Source organism: Schistocerca serialis, chromosome 3 (genome assembly GCF_023864345.2).
Source record: "Schistocerca serialis cubense isolate TAMUIC-IGC-003099 chromosome 3, iqSchSeri2.2, whole genome shotgun sequence".
In the NCBI taxonomy this organism is placed as follows: Eukaryota; Metazoa; Arthropoda; class Insecta; order Orthoptera; family Acrididae; genus Schistocerca; species Schistocerca serialis.
The window spans coordinates 437,099,072-437,120,192 of record NC_064640.1 but is presented as its reverse complement, the minus strand read 5'-3'; the positions used below and the strand labels follow the sequence as shown (position 1 = coordinate 437,120,192).

The 21,121-nt window shown below is 45.2% G+C and overlaps 1 protein-coding gene across 2 annotated transcripts in view; it reads left to right on the top strand.

Moving 5' to 3' along the window:
• LOC126470325 (elongation of very long chain fatty acids protein AAEL008004-like) overlaps positions 1-21,121 on the top strand; it is a 355,626-nt gene that overhangs the window by 312,589 nt on the left and 21,916 nt on the right. For both annotated transcript variants that reach the window (XM_050098108.1, XM_050098107.1), the window contains exons 7-8: positions 1,299-1,404; positions 2,264-2,400. In XM_050098108.1, coding sequence (XP_049954065.1) covers positions 1,299-1,404; positions 2,264-2,400 — 243 coding nt within the window. The remainder of the gene's footprint in view (positions 1-1,298; positions 1,405-2,263; positions 2,401-21,121) is intronic.

Below are 21,121 nucleotides of genomic sequence, written 5' to 3'. Positions count from 1 at the left end.
CTTATACTTAAAATTTCACATTCAGTATGCTGTGTGACATACAAAAATCTAGTCAGGGGTTTTGATCTTTCTCGCTACTGACATTTACGCTAGAAAAAAATTTCCACACAGCCTTGTTCAATTACGCTGTTTGTTGCAGCTTTCGTAGTATGTACGTAAAAGAAATTTAAATATATTTCCAACGGCCAGACCCTCAACTGATTTGTACTGAACATCATATAAGTTTACTGATTAATTGTCACGGTTTCCTCGAGAGCTTCTTTGTGTTTTGACATTTATATTAGACATTTGAGTTTATAAACATCGCGAAGTACATTTATTTCTTCCCGCTAGGTACCAAGCTGCTTCTGAACAGAGAGATATGCAGATTTTAGAATACGATCTACTCACTTCCTTTATTGTTGTTTTAGAAATTCCAAAGAGTTATACATTCATTTCAGGTGTTTTTATGCTTTTAGTGCTGAATGACGGATGCTTGCTTTCTAGTGACTAAAAAGATTCCAATTAGTAATATAGTAAATGAAATACAATGGTGTTCTTGGACGAGTATGTGACAACAGACTACGTCCCGGTCAGTTACATATGTTTCGAATAAATGGAAACAGCTTGATTATCCAAATATTTTACTTTGAATATTGTTTCTATCTGGTAACCATCTGAAATTACAAACTATCAGTTGAGGGTCTGGCAGTTGGAAATACATTTAAATTTCTTTTACGTACATACTACGAAAGCTGCTACAAACAGCATTATTGAACAAGGCTGTGTGGAAATTTTCTTCTAGCGTAAATGTCAGTAGCGAGAAAGATTAATACCCCGACTAGATATTTTTATGTCATACAGCATACTGAATGTGACATTTTAAGTATAAGAGTTCTCCGTTGTTCAGTAATTCAGTTAAAATTCTTTAACTCGTCTGATATTTAGGAAGTAATATAACTTAAAATGTCAATACCTAAGTTTTAGGCAGTTGCAGGAAGAAATCACAAATACCTTTTGCTCCAGATGTTATTCTTTCCATTTACTAGAAAGCTTATTATAGTAATTTAAATAGATTCGCAGAGAAAACACTGCTTTCATTAAAAAAAGGCAATAGAGATCTACTCACACATATCTGCATTAGCACTCTCGTGAAAATGATGGATGCCATGTGTTTTTTTGCAAATTGATTACGGTGAATCAACGAACCCTGTACTACCAATAGACGACAGATTTTGTAAAGAAGTGACATGCAAATGGAAGTCTTTCCAAGTGATATTTGTGTTATCTGCTATTTCATAGGTGCGAATCTGTTATAGATTTTCTTCGTTCTGCGTAAGAAAGACAACCAGGTGTCGCTGCTACATCTCTATCATCACACGTTGACTCCGATTGAGACTTGGATTTGTTGCAAGTTTATTGCAGGTAAGTTCATAGAAATTTATTATACATAACAGGGGGCTTTCAGGCCAATAGTACGACACTTCATAGAAAGTGACAAGGGAGATATGCTTCTAATTGTGGAATTACTAAAACAGCATTACTTTTGGAAGTTTTTTTGTTAGTTATGCGTTTGTTTGTGTACAAAAAGCAGCTCTATGTACTAATGCCAAGCATAAAAAGATGTTTCAATATGGGGTAGTCAAATGTTTAGAGTAGGCGTGTTGTTATTAGGAATGTAATTTATCAACGCTGAAGGCGGAGTTTCATACGGTATCTTGAGTCCAGTTGTAACGTCTGTAAGAAACAGCTTAGAAGGTAACTGTACCCAAGTTATTTGACTACATTACCACAAGGGAAAAAAAGACGGCGTCCGAGAGCATTGTGTTGTTCAGCTTGAGCGATCTGTGATTCTTGTGGTGAGATTAAATGATAGTGAAATTACAGGTCTCTTCCATAAGTTAATGCGAAGTCTGACTAATTACCTCGACGAGTTTGCAGCAATGAATGAGTAAGCTCCTATCAAGCGCTTCTTCCCATTCGATTAGCTTTTGAGAGTTTCGGGTCATGTGAAAGTAAGTTCATATACTCAAAAAACGATACTCATCTTGCTGCTAGTACTAATCAGATCCATAAAATTGGCTTCTATTATTATCTTAGATAAGCGTCCGCTGCATGTTATTACATTGTTCCGACAGCATATTGAAAGGGCCATTGCTTTCGCAGGGAATCAGAGTAATATCAGAATTAGTGAGAAGCGAACCATATGCTCAACAACGAGTATTTATCACGTGGCTTTGCAACTAATTGTTATATAGACTTATAATCTTCTGTTTGTTTCTAGGTGGCCATGGTACGTTTTCGAACCTCATCAACAACATTGTGCACGTTATCATGTACCTGTACTACATGATGGCAGCCATGGGGCCCGCCTATCATAAGTACCTCTGGTGGAAAAAATACCTGACGTCGTTGCAGCTAGTAAGTACAGAGACTATAGTTCTGAAGAAACTTTCTTTCACCGAAAACATATCGGATGAGCTGTACCATTTATGTGTGTCATAATTCAAATACTGATTTATGTCAACACAATTCGTAAATGTATATGCGAAGTAAATATATGTCGTCTTACGCGGGAATAGCAAGAAACAATAATTTTATTTGGCTTCGTAAACGGTACCGTTTGCCTTTGTGGTAGCTCGTTGAAAGTCTTCTCGGAACTTCACGAATATAATATATTTCGGCAGATAGCCTAACCATCTGCGATAACAATTCAATTCCACAATCATTAGTAAAGTAATTGTGAACTGTCTTCAGAATAAGTTATATTGCCATATGCAGCAAATACCTTGCAAACATATCATCTCCAAAGCGATATTTCTTTATTGTTCTTATTCGCAACTAATTTCAAGATGTTAGCACTTCTTCAGGTGTTTTTCTTAAAATGAAACAGCAAAACACCTGAAAATGAGCCTCCTGCACGAAAATTTTGTGGTTAAGAACAATACAGAGCAATTGCAGCAGAAGTGGTTTGCTAGACAGGAATTTCCAGAATAAGACAAACACGGTTATCTCACCTGAAAATGAGTAAGACACGTGGCTATCTTTTCAAATTAAAACTGAAACAATGCCCCGCAGTATTTCTGAGCTTTGGCGAAATAGCTGTTATGAATAACACACTGTTAAATATCAGAAATGAGTAATAGAAACATGGAGAAATTACACTCGGGATGTATATTTCACAATATGGTTGGAACAACGAGAGAATAAAAATAGGGCGATTACAAACATAAAAGGTAATATGCAAGAAGAGAGATCAACTGAGTGGATTTTGTGTTGACAAAAACATTTACTATGAAGGCACTGTTATTTTCTAGTGAGGCGTCTGCTTAGGGAAAAACCAGAAAAAAGTCTGGAATCTTTTTGAATATTGCGGATTATGTAGACAGATAAAATTCTAAATGGCAAATATGATCAGTCTTGAGAAAAACAATAGTAGACGGACGTATCAGATACTGGGTTGTTTCTCCGACTGCTGGAAGTACCGCAAGGAGCACACAGCGAAATATTTCGGCAACATAGTAAACCAAGACAATAATACGTCAATTATGATGTTTCTAGTCGTATTCAGGAAGTACATATTAAGGACTCTTTCAGTAGGTTGTGAATGTTCGTTATGTGCATAATAGACAATTACACTATTTTCACTTGGTAACACTCGTTCAATGCTGTACAAAGGGGCAGCTACTGTACTTCATGTAAGGGTTTCAATACATTTGCAACAGAAGTGAAAATGTGAGTAGTAAACCCAAGATTGTCAAGTATAGCTTGGAATCTATACTCGCAACATACAGATTTTATTTCACGCAGGATTTTCACGCAGCAATTTTTAGAATTTCGCTGTAAGGTAGTTGTCATAAGTACATGCTGCTGTAAAACTCTTTTTAATGGTAGCACGGAGCAACAACATGCTGTAAGAATACAGGTTGTTAAAAATATGTGTTTCATATTTCACGAGGTGGTCGTCTGCACCAAAACAAGAAAAAATGTCAAAATGTGTATGAATTCCTAAGGGACCAAACCGCTGAGTCATCTGTCCCTAGTCTTATACACTACTTAAACTAACTTACGCTAAGGGCAAGACACACTCATGCCTGAGGGAGGACTCGAACCTCCGGCGGGAGGGGCCTTGCTATTCGTGACATGGCGCCTCTAAATGCACGGCCACTCCGCGCAGTACCAAAACAAGACAAATATGTCAAGTAAGCATGCGCTCTAAAATGCATGACTAAAGAGCTGTGAGCACTTGTTCATATTCGGTTCTGTGAAACCCATATCTTCTGCTGCAAACGCTTTCCTGTTAGGAACGACCTACAAAAAAATGGTTCAAATGGCTCTGAGCACTATGGGACTTAACATCTTTGGTCATCAGTCCCCTAGAACTTAGAAGTACTTAAACCTAACTAACCTAAGGAGATCACACACATCCATGCCCGACGTAGGATTCGAACCTGCGACCGTAGCAGTTTCGCGGTTCCGGAGTGAAGCGCCTAGAACCGCACGGCCACCGCGGCCGGCTAAACGACCAACAGAGACAGTCAACAAATGAGGACACATTTCTGTGTTATTGTCCATGGATACAGCACGCAGTAAACATCTGTTAGTGTTGTTATTGTAAACCGTATACATAGCTCTTGGTAAGTGCAGCACATACATTAGTTCTAATGGAACAAGAACCTGTGCTGATAAGTTTATGAAGTGCCTTTACATTTTAGTTTTATCCTTCCACTTACCGGCATAATGGAAGCCTATTATTCCACATGGGAAATGACAGACTTGATCTTCTGCAATGTCTGGCAAGTACATATCGTATATAATAGCAGTCGGATTACGTCAGAAGCTATGCTGATTCACAGTAACAATATAATGTGTTATCATTTGTTTATTGCATTCTGTAAGTTTTTCGTAATAGCAAAGCGCTTGTAGTAGAAGAGATGTTCACAGTAGTGAAGACGAACAACCGCTAATAGCTCTGAAGATATGCGTTTTAGAGCCCATGTTTACTGGACTTTTTTTCCTTGTCTTGGTCCAAATTACCACCTCTCAAAACATGGTATACTTTTTTAACGCCCGGTATAATATGTAGTAAACACTCTTTTTAATGTGTTCTTTTTTTTTACCACTATTCTGTGAGACATTTCATGACCGAGTAGCTATGGCTCACATGGTCCCACGGAACCTAAGAACATAAAGATATAAGTCCCATCGCCATCGTGAGCTTCGTTGAATGACCTCTAGTTCTACTGAAGAAGACTGGGGATCTGAAACTGCAGTCGTCTTTCTCATGAGTCATCGCAGCATTCGCATGTACTGATTAATGGAAACCACCGAAAGTGGATGGATCAGTGCACGCATAATTGACCGTCCTCATCCTGAATACGAGTGCGGTGTGTGAATCGCCTCTCAGACTAGTCATATTAAGCTCGAAGAGCTATCGCTAACATCGATTTGCGGTAGGATTTTGGATCATACACTGTGTTCGAACATAATGAATGACTTCGAAGAAAACTTTTTATTGACAAATAGTCAGAAAACTGTTTATTGACAAATAGTCAGTTCAGATTCAGAAAATATCGTTCTCGTGAAACACAACTAGCTCTTTATTCTCATGATTTAATGAGTGCTATCGACAGGGAATGTCAAATTGATCCCGTATTTTTAGATTTCCACAAGCGTCTTCTAACCAAATTGCGTGCCTATGGTATTTCGCCTAAGTTGTGTGACTGATTTCGTGATTTCCTGTCGGAATGGTTACAGTCCGTAGAAAGTGACGAAAAGTCATCGAAAAAAAACAGCGTTCCCCAAGGAAGTGTTATAGGCTCTCTGCTGTTCCTGATTTACATAAACGAGATAGGAGACAATCTGAGAAGCCCTCTTGGATTGTTTGCAGATGATGCAGACATTTTCCGTCTTGGAAAGTCATCAGAGGATCAAAACGCACTGAAAAATGATTTAGCCAAGGTATCTATCTGTATGGTGCGAAAAGTGGCAGCTGACTGTAAATAATGAAAAGTGTGAAGATAGCCATGTGAGTACTAAAAGAAATCCGCTAAATTTGGGCTACACGATATCACACAAATCTAAAGTCTGTAAATTCAACTAAATACTTAGGGATTACAATTACAAATAACTTAAACTGGAACGATCGCGTAGATAATGTTGCGGGTAAAGCAAACCAAAGACTGCGATTTATTGGCGGAATTCTTAGAGAGTGCAACATGTCTACTAAAGAAACTACTTACACCACGCTTGTCCAACCACTTCTGGAGTACTCCTGTGTGGGTGGGATCCGCATCAGATGGGACTGACGGAGGAGATCGAAAAAGTTCAGAGAAGGCAGCTCGTTTGGTATTATCGCGAAATAGGGGAGAGAGTGCCACGGGCATGATACGTGAATTGGGGTAGTAATCAGTAAAACAAAGAGGTTTATAGTTGCGGCAGGATCTTCTCATTAAATTTCAATCACTAACTTTCTCGTCAGATTTCGAAACTATTCTGTTGCCACCGACCTACATAGGGAGAAACGATCATCATGATAAAATAAGAGAAATCAGAGTTCGCACAGAAAGATTTAAGCGCTCGTTTCTCCTGCCAGCCGTTCGAGAGTAGAACGGTAGAGAAATAGCTTGAAGGTGGTTCGATGAACACTCTGCCAAGCACTAAATTGTGATTTGCAGAGTAATCACGTAGATGTAGATGAAGAGATAAAAACTCATAGCTTGGACAAAAGACCACGAGGAATTAATTGCAAGACTGATGACTAAACAGTAAAAGATGGGGAGTTCTCACGGCTCTCACATATTCGTATAAAGAGCCACAGTCGGAGTGATCGTAAGCTGAAACACGGGCCTGGACTGAGACAGGGCTCGACTACAGGTTGCATATGATCTCGGCAAGGGCATGCTGGTGTTGTTAGACCGAAGGCAGTGGAGAAAAAAGTTTGGGAGGAGGAGGAGTAGGAGGAGGAGTTGAAGGTCGGACCAAGCAGACGGCGTCCTTGCAGCGGCGGACCACTTTCTCAGCACACGCGGAAGACTTTCGCTTTCCGTCGGCCGGTCTCTGGCGACCCAGCCGCCGCACCGTTCCTGAATATCGGCCCACCTCTTACAAGATGCCGTTGCATAACTAACTTACGCAAGACACCCCGTACACTGCAGGTGCCTACCACAAATATAGGTCGTGACCCACTTAACAGCAGGCGGCTTGCGGTTTCTACTTTTCCTCAACACGGGCTTTTGGAGCATGTCCCTATGGACATAAATGTAAGTCGCTCCCATTCGGAATCGCCTCCAGTGTGTGTATGTAACGTGACAACTTTCTTTTTCATTCACTCTCATGTTGCCTTCAAAATATGTGTGGCTTAGTTCTGGACAAATACAGGGTGAACATAAAGTCTCTATACGCTTCTGTAGAAACGCTATTTTTAAACATCTGCGATATATAATGGAAGATACATCACTCTAGGACAACAAATCAGTACATCTCAAAGTGGTAGCCCTCCAATGCTCGGCGCTCTTCCACAGACCCCAACACGCTTCACAACAATGTGGTAAGATTTAATGAACCGTCTGTCCGGAAAAAGCTACATCCGAGTAGTAACTGACAATTAAGGCATAATGGGGCGGTCTCCTACACTGGCCGTACACCACTGGTGATCGTCGAGGGGACACTGAATAGTGCACGGTACATCCAAACCGTCATCGAACCCATCGTTCTACCATTCCTAGACCGGCAACGGAACTTTCTGTTCCAACATGACAATGCACGTCCGCATGTATCCCGCGAAAACCTGAAGATTCACAACCTCCCCATGGTTCACAAAATCGACCGGCGTGAACATTATTGACCATATATGCCAGTTTTAAATACACTGAGGGATAAAAATCACAACACCAAAAAAAAAAAATTAATGTAGAGTAATGGAATTTCGGGACTACATTTGTCTAGGTAACATATTTCAGTGATTAACATTGCAGGATCACAGGTTCATGTAAGCGCGACGTAAGACAATGCACCGGCCGCGGTGGCCGAGCGGTTCTAGGCGCTTCAGACTGGAACCGCGCTGCTGCTATGGTCGCAGGTTCGAATCCTGCCTCGGGCGTGCATGTGTGTGATGTCCTTAGGTTAGTTGGGTTTAAGTAGTTCTACGTCTAGGGGACTGATAACCTCAGATGTTAAGTCCCACAGTGCTCAGAGCCATTTGAACCATTTTTAAGACATTGCAGATGTCAAATGCCAGTTCTTTAATAACCGATGTAACCTCCAGAACATAAAATGCAAGCATGGAAACGTGCATGCATTGTGTTGTACAGGTGCCATATGTCAATTTTTCGGATGGAGTCCCATGCCAGTTGCACTTGGCCAATACACGGACGGTTTGGATGACGATGGAGTTGTCGTCTGATGATGCCCTGTGTGAGCTCGTCTGGAGACTGATCTGGTGATCTACCAGGCCAAGGCAACATGTTGACACTCCCTAGGGCGTGTTGATGATACAACACCGGTGTGTGGGCGAGCATTATCTTGTTGGAAAATACCCCCCGGAATGCAGTTCATGAATGACAGCACAACAGGTCGAATCACCAGGCTGAGGTACAAGTTTCCCGTCAGCGTGCGTGGGATAACCATGAGAGTGCTCCTGCTGTCATACGAAATCGCACCTCAGATCATAACTCCAGACATAAGGCCTGTGTGTCTAGCACGCAGCCAGGTTGGATGTACGACCTCAACTGGCTTCCTTATAACCAACACATGGCTACCACTGGCACCTAGGAAGAACTAGCTTTCATCATAAAACACAGTGGACCTTCTCTCGCTTGACACCGCTGAAGTCGCAAATGGCGGTGGTTTGGAGTCAGTGGAATGCACGCTACAGGGCGTTTGGTTCGGGGCTGCCCTTGACGTAACCGATTTGTAATAGTTCGCTGTGTCACTGTGGTGTCAACTGCTGCTCAAACTGCTGCTGCAGATGCAGCACGATGCGCCAGAGCGATATGCCAATCACTTGGTCGTTCCTTTCGGTAGAACCACGTGGCCGTCTGGAGCCCGGTCTTCTTGCGGCCGTACATTCTCGCGACCACCGTTGTCAGCAGTCATGTACAGGGCTAGAGTCATGTCAAATATTCCAGCAGTATCGCAGAAGGAACATTCAGCTTCTCGTAGCCCTATTACTTGACCTCGTTAAATCTCAGTGAGGTGTTGATAATAGCATCCTTGACTGACATCAACTCATCACATCCAATATCAAAGGTAACTGACGCTCACGGCTGTTACAGCGTGTATGTAAAGCAAAAATGATTTTCATCCTCACAGTGGCCGTACGAAAGTCACTCATATGACTGGCGCGAAATTTTAATAAACTTCATTGATAAACGCCTACCAACTTTCGTTTATGTCGCACAGCATCTTATTGGTGTTACGATTTTGTTGCCATCAGTGCAGTTTCCAACATTCGTTTACCAAAACAAGCAGGCGTTTCCAGAATGAGATTTTCACTCTGCAGCGGAGTGTGCGCTGATGTGGAACTTCCTGGCAGATTAGAACTGTATGCTGGACCGAGACTCGAACTCGGGACCTTTGCCTTTCATGGGCAAGTGCTCTACCACTTTTTCTGTTTTTGGTTTTTTTTCTGTTTTAAGAAAAAATAAAATAAAAATAAAAACGCGGATCCTCCGGCTTATGGTCCAACAACGCGACCACTTTTTTCTGTTTGGGAACAGAAAGACAGGGTAAACAAACAATCTTTATTCGTACATCTGTGCCCTCCTAGGGATAAGACAATTGGAAAAGTAAGTCCTTTATTTCGTATGACTCCGTATGAGCTCGTGTTGTTCTTGTATATATATCCAATAATCCATCACGGACTTAATATCGTACGAATACAAATATTTCGTCGCATGTCCAGCGATCCAAATGACCGCATGCGTCTTTTGTTTGGGAAAAAAGGTCTTGTCCGGTAGAAAAAGTACACTCCTGGAAATGGAAAAAAGAACACATTGACACCGGTGTGTCAGACCCACCATACTTGCTCCGGACACTGCGAGAGGGCTGTACAAGCAATGATCACACGCACGGCACAGCGGACACACCAGGAACCGCGGTGTTGGCCGTCGAATGGCGCTAGCTGCGCAGCATTTGTGCACCGCCGCCGTCAGTGTCAGCCAGTTTGCCGTGGCATACGGACTCCATCGCAGTCTTTAACACTGGTAGCATGCCGCGACAGCGTGGACGTGAACCGTATGTGCAGTTGACGGACTTTGAGCGAGGGCGTATAGTGGGCATGCGGGAGGCCGGGTGGACGTACCGCCGAATTGCTCAACACGTGGGGCGTGAGGTCTCCACAGTACATCGATGTTGTCGCCAGTGGTCGGCGGAAGGTGCACGTGCCCGTCGACCTGGGACCGGACCGCAGCGGCGCACGGATGCACGCCAAGACCGTAGGATCCTACGCAGTGCCGTAGGGGACCGCACCGCCACTTCCCAGCAAATTAGGGACACTGTTGCTCCTGGGGTATCGGCGAGGACCATTCGCAACCGTCTCCATGAAGCTGGGCTACGGTACCGCACACCGTTAGGCCGTCTTCCGCTCACGCCCCAACATCGTGCAGCCCGCCTCCAGTGGTGTCGCGACAGGCGTGAATGGAGGGACGAATGGAGACGTGTCGTCTTCAGCGATGAGAGTCGCTTCTGCCTTGGTGCCAATGATGGTCGTATGCGTGTTTGGCGCCGTGCAGGTGAGCGCCACAATCAGGACTGCATACAATCGAGGCACACAGGGCCAATACCCGGCATCATGGTGTGGGGAGCGATCTCCTACACTGGCCGTACACCACTGGTGATCGTCGAGGGGACACTGAATAGTGCACGGTACATCCAAACCGTCATCGAACCCATCGTTCTACCATTCCTAGACCGGCAAGGGAACTTTCTGTTCCAACATGACAATGCACGTCCGCATGTATCCCGTGCCACCCAACGTGCTCTAGAAGGTGTAAGTCAACTACCCTGGCCAGCAAGATCTCCGGATCTGCCCCCATTGAGCATGTTTGGGACTGGATGAAGCGTCGTCTCACGCGGTCTGCACGTCCAGCACGAACGCTGGTCCAACTGAGGCGCCAGGTGGAAATGGCATGGCAAGCCGTTCCACGGGACTACATCCAGCATCTCTACGATCGTCTCCATGGGAGAATAGCAGCCTGCATTGCTGCGAAAGGTGGATATACACTATACTAGTGCCGACATTGTGCATGCTCTGTTGCCTGTGTCTATGTGCCTGTGGTTCTGTCAGTGTGATCATGTGATGTATCTGACCCCAGGAATGTGTCAATAAAGTTTCCCCTTCCTGGGACAATGAATTCACGGTGTTCTTATTTCAATTTCCAGGAGTGTATATCCGATGTGATTTCTGTGTAGTTAGTGCGCCGAAGGAAGGCCAGTATTCGACGCGTCAGCATCCAGACGTCCCTCGCTGCGCCACACACTAAACCATGTTATTCCGTTGCTAACAGTCCACAGTTTGTGCACAGAGGAGAATCGACCATATGAACTGTATGTAATCGACTCCTGGTCACAAGTTTACGGTTTATAAGAATATACCACATCGATCTCGCTGCTGTTGACAGTAATGGAGTATGCACTGCACACCACATGTGGTTCCACGTTCTCGACGGGTATTTGAATTCCATTATGTTGCGGCGATGGTGATCCATCAAGCACCTATAGATCTCCCGAGTCGTGGGTATTCTCGTCGAAGGTACTTTCAGACGAACATAACTGTAATCAACAAGAAATGAGGCAATGTGTGCAAGAGAAGGCGAAATATTGCCCACCGCAATAGGGGGTTTGTACGAAGGCGGAACAAGTACTTCTATCAGATCTGACGTTATGGTATGCTTTCGTTGTTTCCAATTTCGTATCATCGCTCGCATGTAAAGCACCACAGCTTTGTTTCGCACGTTTGTGAGATTGAGGCCACCGTTCCGGAACTGTAGCGTTAACGTGTCATATTTGATCTTAAATAACATCCCAGTACTAACATAGTAATCAAAGGCAGCCATGAGGCGATCTGCAATACCCTTCGGTATTGGTAGGATCTGCACTAAATGGGGCAGTCGTGACGCTATGTGAACGTTAGTGTATGCCACACGTTGGATCATGTCAAAGGCTCTCAGTGAGTTGTTGCGTATCGTCAGACGAACATTCTGCAGAAGCAGCCGAGAACTCGCCGCCGCTGACCGCCGTAGTGAACGGGTAAATGTGATCCCCAGACATCTCAGCGATTCCACCGTCTGAAACGGTCCCGGTACGTCTTCCAGATCCCGTCCAATGTGCATAATTTTGGATTTCGTCATGTTAACGACACTGCCTGCCACCGTCCCGTAAGTGTCTAGATGTTCAACAGCCTGACGCACTTCATGCTCTGATCTGACAAGAAGGATCAGGTCGTCCGCATATGCGCCACAAACGAACGAGTTCTCATTAAGAGCTATCCCAGTAAGTGAGTGCCTCATAACACACATCAGTGACTCAATCGCTATCGCAGACAGCATCATGGAGAGTGGGCACCCTTGTCTGACTGAGCTGTTAATGGGAATCGAGCCCGCTTCCCGACCGTTTACAATCACCTTCGATGTAGCCCCTCGTATTAGCCTCATAACGATGGAGATGAAAACAGGTGGAATCGCCATTCGGCTCATGACTGACGCCAAGAAGTCATGGTTTATCCTGTCGAACGCACGATCGAAGTCCCCAGATATCATCGCTGCTCGCATTTTACACGTTTCCGCAAGGGCGATAACGTCACGGTATTCACTTAACGCCGAGGAGATGTTGCTTCTCACCCCTAGGCAAGCCTGATCAGGGGATATTGTCATGGATATCGCCAGCTTGAGACGAGACGCTAGTAGTCGTGCAAAGATTTTATAGTCGGTGTTTAGCATAGTGAGAGGCCGATATTGATTAACGCTGCGACTCCCCGCCATCTTCGGGATGGGAAGAAGAAAGCCCGTCACAAAATCCGACGGTAGGTGCATATCCGGACGCATCGTCTCATTTTACATCGACACCAACTGTGGCATCATCATATCCACGAATTCTCGATAAAACTCTAGCGTAATCCCATCTGGCCCTGGTGATTTGTGCGCCGCTCCTTTTGTGACTGCCACCTTTATATCGTCTTCTGCGAGTGGCTCCATAAGCGCTGCCTTATCCGTCTCTATCAGTGTCGTTTGCAGCTGTTGCAGTATCTCTTCCCCCACCCGACGGTCCGTCGGTGTACCGGCATAGAGGTGGCGGAAATGCTCTAAAAATTCATTTGCAATGTTCTGTTGTGTTGTCAGTTGACTGCCATCTAAACCGTGGAGCGCTGTTACCAATGCCCGGCGGTAACGTTTATGTTCCCGCGACACATGGTGCATCGAGGTACGTTCCCCAGTGATGGTGTCGAGACATCTTGCCCGTATTGGGATGCCACACAGTCGTCGTCGCGTGATCGATAGGGTTTGTGCCTTGATACGATGAACTTCCGCATGATGGTCTGTAGACGGCATCTGGAATGGCAGCTCACGAAGCATGGCGTAATAACAATCAAGAGTGTCTCTTTGCCATCTCGTCTTATACCGACCATACTCTATTAGAGCTCTTCTTATGGCCTGCTTAGTACACTAGAGCCACCATTGAACCACGGACGTATATGTTGGTAGACGGCGTTGACATGTGGCCCATACCTCCTCGACTCTCTGACGACATTCGGGGTCCGCCAAAAGTGACGAATTGAGCTTCCATGTCCCGCGGCTTCTCCACACACTTTGCCTAGGGAGTGATATGGTACAAATGTAAGCCAGATGATCAGTAAAAGCCGCAGGTCATCGTTCCGCGTCGACCACCTTATGCTGTAGGCCAAACGAAACATATATTCGATCGAGTCTGCTCGCCGAGTGACTGGTAAAAAAAGTATATCCCTCACGGTTCCTATGAATCATGTCCCAGGTGTCGCTTAACTCCAGATCCCGGCATAGCACATGCAATTCACGACAGGTATTGTAATGCGGAGTCTGGTCTTTTTGGGCTAAAACACAATTGAAGTCACCGCCTATAATGAAATGATCGAATCTGCCGGTAAATAAGGGCACAATCTCTTCCAAATAATATCTCGCACGCGTCCGTCTGTTGTCTGTGCCGGAAGGGGCATGAACATTGAGCATGCGAATTCCATTAACAGTTATCGCCAGTCCTAGTGCCGAAGGCAGATAAGCCAGGTCGCGAACCGGAATCCCGTCCCGGACCAATATCGCCGTTCCACTGTCGTTGTTCGAGTGCGGCGAGGTGTAGGAGATGTATCCATGTACTTCCTGGAACTCAGGAATGTAAATTTCCTGCACCATCAGTATATCCACATCCGACGCGTATATCATGTCCCTAAACAACTGCTGTTTCACGGGCGATCTAATGGTATTTACGTTCACTGTCCCTATTCTGTATGCCTGGGGTCGAGTAGCTGTCATCTCCATATGATGTTAAAATGACAAAGTTTCACCGTATCGATAGTCCCTTTGCACATCCGCAGAGGGTCGCCCGACGGACGTGTCCCTGCGGCATTCGGTGTCTTGAGATGCGGACGGATGCAAGTCCCCACCAATAGAATGGTCCGCATCGGTGATTTCGTCGTTCTGCTCATACCAGCTGATATTATTGGGGTGCTCCAAATTTTCCTGTGTGGCATTGATGTGTGACATCTGTTGTTCTTTCGCAGCTTTAGACTCCGCCGCAGAAGGGGTATCAGGCCCCTGAGCTGATGCGTCGTCTGAACGACATGACATCTTTTCACTGTCCGAATTCATATGGTCTGCGACACCCGAAGCTTGTGGCTCCAAGTCAGACGGGTGCATAGTGTTAGACTCATCTGGGCTCCCAAGATGAGAAGGGAGCGTCTCCGCAGAGTTTAGTCGGCGCTTCTTGCGGCGCTTTGGCGAGCGTTGTTTGCGGACCCTAACCTCGGCCTCTGGTGTTGGCGAATCTTGCATCTCCTGCGTTCTCACCGCCGCCACAACGCCCTGGGGCCGTTCCACTTCAGCTTCCATGCCTATTGTGATGCTGTCATCCTCTTTCTGCACCACCGGTAGTGTCTGAGGTTGGTCGGAGCCATTCCTTCTTCAGTGGGGTCCGAAGGCGCCTCAATCAACTGCGGCGTCGGTACGATAGTGCGCTCCGACCTCGGCGTCACTTCCCCGCGAAGCGCCGTCACGTAAGTCATCGGCAGTGACGTTGGTGTAGCCGGATTCTGGAAGTCGCTGGGGAGTTACACGAGTCTCCTCTGCATACACGCAGATCGAAGATGTCCTTCACCACCACACCCGGAGCATGTCTGGGGCTGTCCATCATAGATGACAATAGCTCTACAGCCGCCGATGTTTATGTACGATGGCACATGTTTCGTAAGGGCAATGCGCACCTGTCGAACACCATTGAGCACTGGATACGTGCTAAAACTTGCCCAACGTTCAGCCGTATGACTAATAACTCTGCCATATGGCTGGAGTGATTCAGTGACCAATGATTCGGGTACCTCGAAAGGCATCCGCAGCTCGTGGTCGTGCGGTAGCGTTCTCGCTTCCCACGCCCGGGTTCCCGGGTTCGATTCCCGGCGGGGTCAGGGATTTTTCTGCCTCGTGATGACTGGGTGTTGTATGATGTCCTTAGGTTAGTTAGGTTTAAGTAGTTCTGAGTTCTAAGGGACTGATGACCATAGATGTTAAGTCCCATAGTGCTCAGAGCCACCTCGAAAGGCAGCTCGAAGACTCGAATCGTACGCACGCCTAGGCCCGAATGAGCGACTAAAACTTCGCCAATATGACCATCGGAGTGTCGGAACTGGAATCCTCGTTTGGTGGCTTCAATGATCCTATCGCATGCTGCGTCGTCAGTCATCTTGACGTACAGAGTGCTGCTCACGATTGATAAATGAATTCCAATAATCTCCGTGTAATTAAGATGCACTTCGTCCCTCAAGAAACGTTCGATTTCGAAAGCCTTCGGTCTTGCATACTCGTTACAGAACGTGAACTGTATCGTGGTTTTTCGGAAATTGTGTGCCATTGCGTTCGATTCAAACAGTAACACACGGTGTAAACACCGCTTCTTCCGCGAACGTTCGCAGCCGGGACGTAAACAAGTCCGAGCTGCTCCGCGGCTACAGGCGGACTGCCACTGAGCTACCCAAGCACGACTCACGAACTTCAATTCCGCCAGTACTTCGTATCCTACCTTCCAAACTCCACAGAAGCTCTTCTCCCAGAAGGACTACACAAACTGTGAAATGTCTGCCATTATGGTTTCACAAAGTCCGCCATCTTTGACACTCCTAGAATACAAATCTCCTTCATCGACACAAAGCACAGTCCTCGACACAGCGTCAACATGGAATTCCCAGCCACGCGGTCGGCCTGGACCACCCACTGGGGCTATTCCTGTTGCTCCAGCTAATGTTCGGCACCACGCGGTTGTTGACGAGCCCCGGCTTGCCGAGCGGCCCGTGCGGCCACGCCAACTCCGAACTTAGAACATTGTCAGGGCGCCACAGCTCGCCCGTTACCTCACATACGCAATGATCACAGCAGTTGGAGAGCTAAGGGTCTCGAGAACCACTGCTTCCTGTGATCTCTGACCAGGACGTCTATAGACACGTTGCACGTCGATCTAACCATAACAAAAACAAGAGATGCTTATCGCTAAACGCTATAGAATGCCACACAATGTCCCGGTTGCCACAGGCTCCAAAGTATGCAATTATCTGTTGTCTGTGGTAAGTAAGGACTTGTGCCTGCTCTTCTGATCACACTGTTGTCCTGAGTCCATCTCGTTCTGCAGTCACTGCACTTAAGTCAAGTTTTGTGTGATCTGTTGTTATGGTGCTCCCACGACACTCATGCGAGTGATTCAACATTTCTGAAAGCAGTACGTGTACGTATGCTATGTTGCTATGTTGCGATCTCCATCTGAAAAGTTCGAATAATGTTTGATACACCCAACAGCTATCATGTTCTCACACTGTTCTTCATCTACATGAATGATTTTTTCTGACTGAAAATACTGACAGTAAGTGTGCCTAAGGATGGAATTTTAATCAGCATATCGCCAGCTCAAGGAAATGCTGGAATATCGATTTTGTAGCGTTCAGTTAATGTATTCATGCTGTAACATTTTCCATTTCCGTCCGTGTAATAACACTGCTGTTCGCACACACATGTAACCAGTTTCCGTGATGCCATAGGGGAAGTTACGAAATCCTTTTAATCCATACCCAGCAACAGAATGGCGAGGATGACGAAACTACAGTCTATAAATGTGTGCCATCTGCCACCGTAGCTGAGTGGTCAGTGCTTCTGACTGCTATGTGGAGGTCCAGGGTTGTATTCCCTGCACTCCCACGAATTTTTCCTTGGTGGGAGGCCTGGAACGGCGCGCACTCAGCTTTGTAATGCCAACTGAGGAACTACTCCACTTAGCTGCAGCGGCTCAAGGTGATGAAAACACAACGGCCAGGAGAGAGGTTTCCTGACCCCACGCACCTACATTCCGCATCCAATGACGCAACTGGCGGAAGATGACACGGTGGTCGGCGCCAAATCAAAATATGTTTCAAAACAGCTATCTGCCAGAGTGTAAAGCATAGCGAATCACCGGCAGCTACTTGATCTGAGCGTGAAAGTTCTCAACCGGGCCGTCAGCTAGCGCAGGACGGAGTAAGTTTCTAGCTGGCGCCTGCACAGGAAAAGTGTGTCTCGCCAGCTGATTATAGGTCTGCGGGAGTAATGTTATGATCTGGTTACTAACCAGGTAGTTCTCTGAACACGGTCGTCCTGTAGTTCCGTTATGAGTTTGAAAATGGTCCAACAGCAGCATTCTGTAATTTGCGGCGAGACTCGAGTTGTTTCCTTATTTTCACCTGTTTCTTCCCGTTTTCTGCGAGTGAAGTACAGGGTCAGACGAGTTGGCGCAGAAGCTAAAATACTGGGAGGACAGCCGTTCAGATCACCGTCCGGCAATACAGATTTAGGTTTTCTGTGGCTTCCATAAATCTCTTAATGCTAATGTTGAGATCTAGTGACCTCATCGGCGATGTTACATTAACCCCATTTTTTTTATGTTTATTTCCTCGTTTTAGTGGATGAAGAGACAACAGACTCTGATAGGAGTGGAAGACAAAGTATGAGAAAGGTTCGGAATACCTTTCGCCATGCAATATGCAAGTGCAGTGAATTGTAATTTACAGGGCGATTATAGTTAAACTTTCGCTGCTTGATAAGTCACCCATGCAAAATGATTGATCGCAGTATAATGAAACTTCGTAGAAACATTTGCAAGGAGATGTGAAAGATAAATAACGAATAAACCATTCAAACAAACACAGTTTAATTTCCATATGAGAAGGTAACATACGTTGACTGAGTACCGTAATAATACAAGTAATAAACAGGTAATAAACGTTGCTCAATGAGACGACCATATGCATCCGCGACAGCCTGGAACCGCACTAGAGATTGTTCGCAGCACTTTCGAACGGTGGATCATCGAATGTTCAGTTGCCGTGACACAGCTCGTGCACTGCTTGAAGATCGCACTTTGCGTCCAGCATTCTCAGCCATGTGAACAGTAACTTCTTCAACAGTTTGTGGCATAACTGACCGTCGGCGTTTCCCAGGAACAATTCCGGAAAAGCTAGTTAATTCAAACTTCTGAATCATGTTCTTCAACCCCGCTGCGGAAGGAGGACCTCTCCGTGTTTCTTTAATCCGTCGATACTCGGGAAAAGCAGCATCGCTGTCGCAGTTGTTTTGATAAAACAGCTTTACGAGTAAAGCCCTGCTCACCTTGTCCCGACCCAAGTTGACCGTCTGCAACAGTAATGCACACTGATGCTTGTGTTTCAACTCATGCCCCGAAACAGTACCGGCGCCTAACAAAACGTCATGACACTAACACTGCGAACAAAGCAAATCCTGCAGCGCACAATCTGTATATCATTCCTAAAAGTTTGGGTACCCATACGGTAATTAATTTTCCATCCACACTTGCTCAAGCAGCGGAAGTTTAATTATAGACACCCTGTAAGTAAGAAGATGTAGACTCAGTATGAAGTATTAGAATACGATTGCCATTGCAAGTGCAACACCCGTTCAGGATACCATTGTACAGTATTAGCGACTACTTCCCGTGCTTACCAAGTAACGTCCGATGTGATAAACTAAACTTTTTAAAAAATTCTGCTTTTATCTCGTGTACGTGTGTATCTGTACACTTTCCTATGCTTATATGACGTGTTTTTTTCTTGTTTCCCTTCTACTTATTTTTATAATGTTCTTTCATTCCTCCAACTGAAGATAGTCAGCAGCTACGAAAGCATGCCCTTCAGCTGAGAGAAATTTACCACTTGAAGGATGATAATGAAATTGTTAATTCTGAAATAAATGAAACATAATACACGCATAAATTTAAAAATGGAAAAAGTTTCTTGATTAATCAGAGGATGTGGTGATGATGCTGGTTTTATCCAGTATTCCAAATTTCGTTACTGTCATTGATGGAGGATAGCAATAAGATTCAAAGAAAAATTCCTAGTGAAGAAATTAAATCGTGGATGTGAAGGTAAGGAGTGGTGTGGATAGGTGATTCAATGGTTACTTTGAATGTGATGCTGCAGACAGAAGAGAACAGCTTAAGATATGTAAACTAACTAGATAAGTTCCTAGTAGTGGAAGAGGATGGGGAACGAGTGGAGGTATTGTGGCAGAGCTGGAACAAGGTTGCGGTTTCAGGAAAGGAGATAAGGACATAAAAGCGGTCTGATTTTTAAGAGGAGAACATAGAAAAAGATATTACCGCTCTTCCGGTCTTGTCAGGTTAGCAGATCAGGTAGCTCCTCGGTTAGCATGATAAGGGTGAGTGTACCTGTTCTAGTCCTCCCATCAAGGAAAAACTTTAGCAGTACTGGGAATCGAATGCGCGTCCTGCACGTGGCAGATAATCGCACTGACCACTCAGCTATAGGGGCAGCCCAGAAGATGACACAAGCCAATAATCCTAATAAACACGTTTTCCCCAATACAACGTATGCACCTGCACAGTCATGCTAATGTTACAGCAGCTGTTCGGGAATATGTAGCATGAATCTGCAATATTAAGTCTACGGGTCGTGGCTCGCGATTACCGTGGCCTGCCTGGCACATCGACATCAACCGGTGGGATTTTTTCGTGTGGAAATATACCGGATGGTTATAACATAACTGACGGTGTTAAGAGGGCTACCGTGCGAGCTGTATACATCGCAGGACGCTAAAACAATGTAGATATGTTCATTAATCGGTGCACTCGCGAAGTATGCTGGAAAAAACAATAGTTCCACTTTCTGCCACCAGGTGAAAATATGGCGCTGTAAGCAGTCAGAATGTGAATATTTCCTGTTTTGACGGCAGTATGCTGTTTGTTGCTTGGCGATGGATATTGACTTCTGATGGTGTAAAGCGTTAATCAAGGGTTCAAATGGTTCTGAGCACTATGGGACTCAACATCTTAGGTCATAAGCCCCTAGAACTTAGAACTACTTAAACCTAACTAACCTAAGGACATCACACACACCCATGCCCGAGGCAGGATTCGAACCTGCGACTATAGCAGCCTCGCGGTTCCGGACTGCAGCGCCAGAACCGCACGGCCACCGCGGCTGGCAAAAGAGTTAATCATCACGATTGAAGCATCGTCGAGCGAATGCTGCATTTCAGTCAAATTTCACAATTGCCTGCATCGCACTGGGGGAAAATAACGGGATTTCAAAAAAGTGGCCCTTTTGTTTTGCACAGTTCAGTTTAATGCGGACCTCTAACTCAGCCTTGGTAAATCGTGGGGAAAATTTCTACTATGGTATTGTCACAGGAACCTTTTCGACAGTCACTTGTAGAGGTTCAAGGAAATCATAAACATCCTAAATCAAGGTAGTCGAATTGTGTTTTATACACGACTCAGGATATAAGTGCAGCTCTCTGTATTACCTCGTTTGCTCTTTTCTGAGACCTTTGTTGTTTTTGAGTTTATTTGCCTGAGCATATTTCTGAATTTCCTGTAAAAAGAAACTAATTGTTTTGGGATGAAT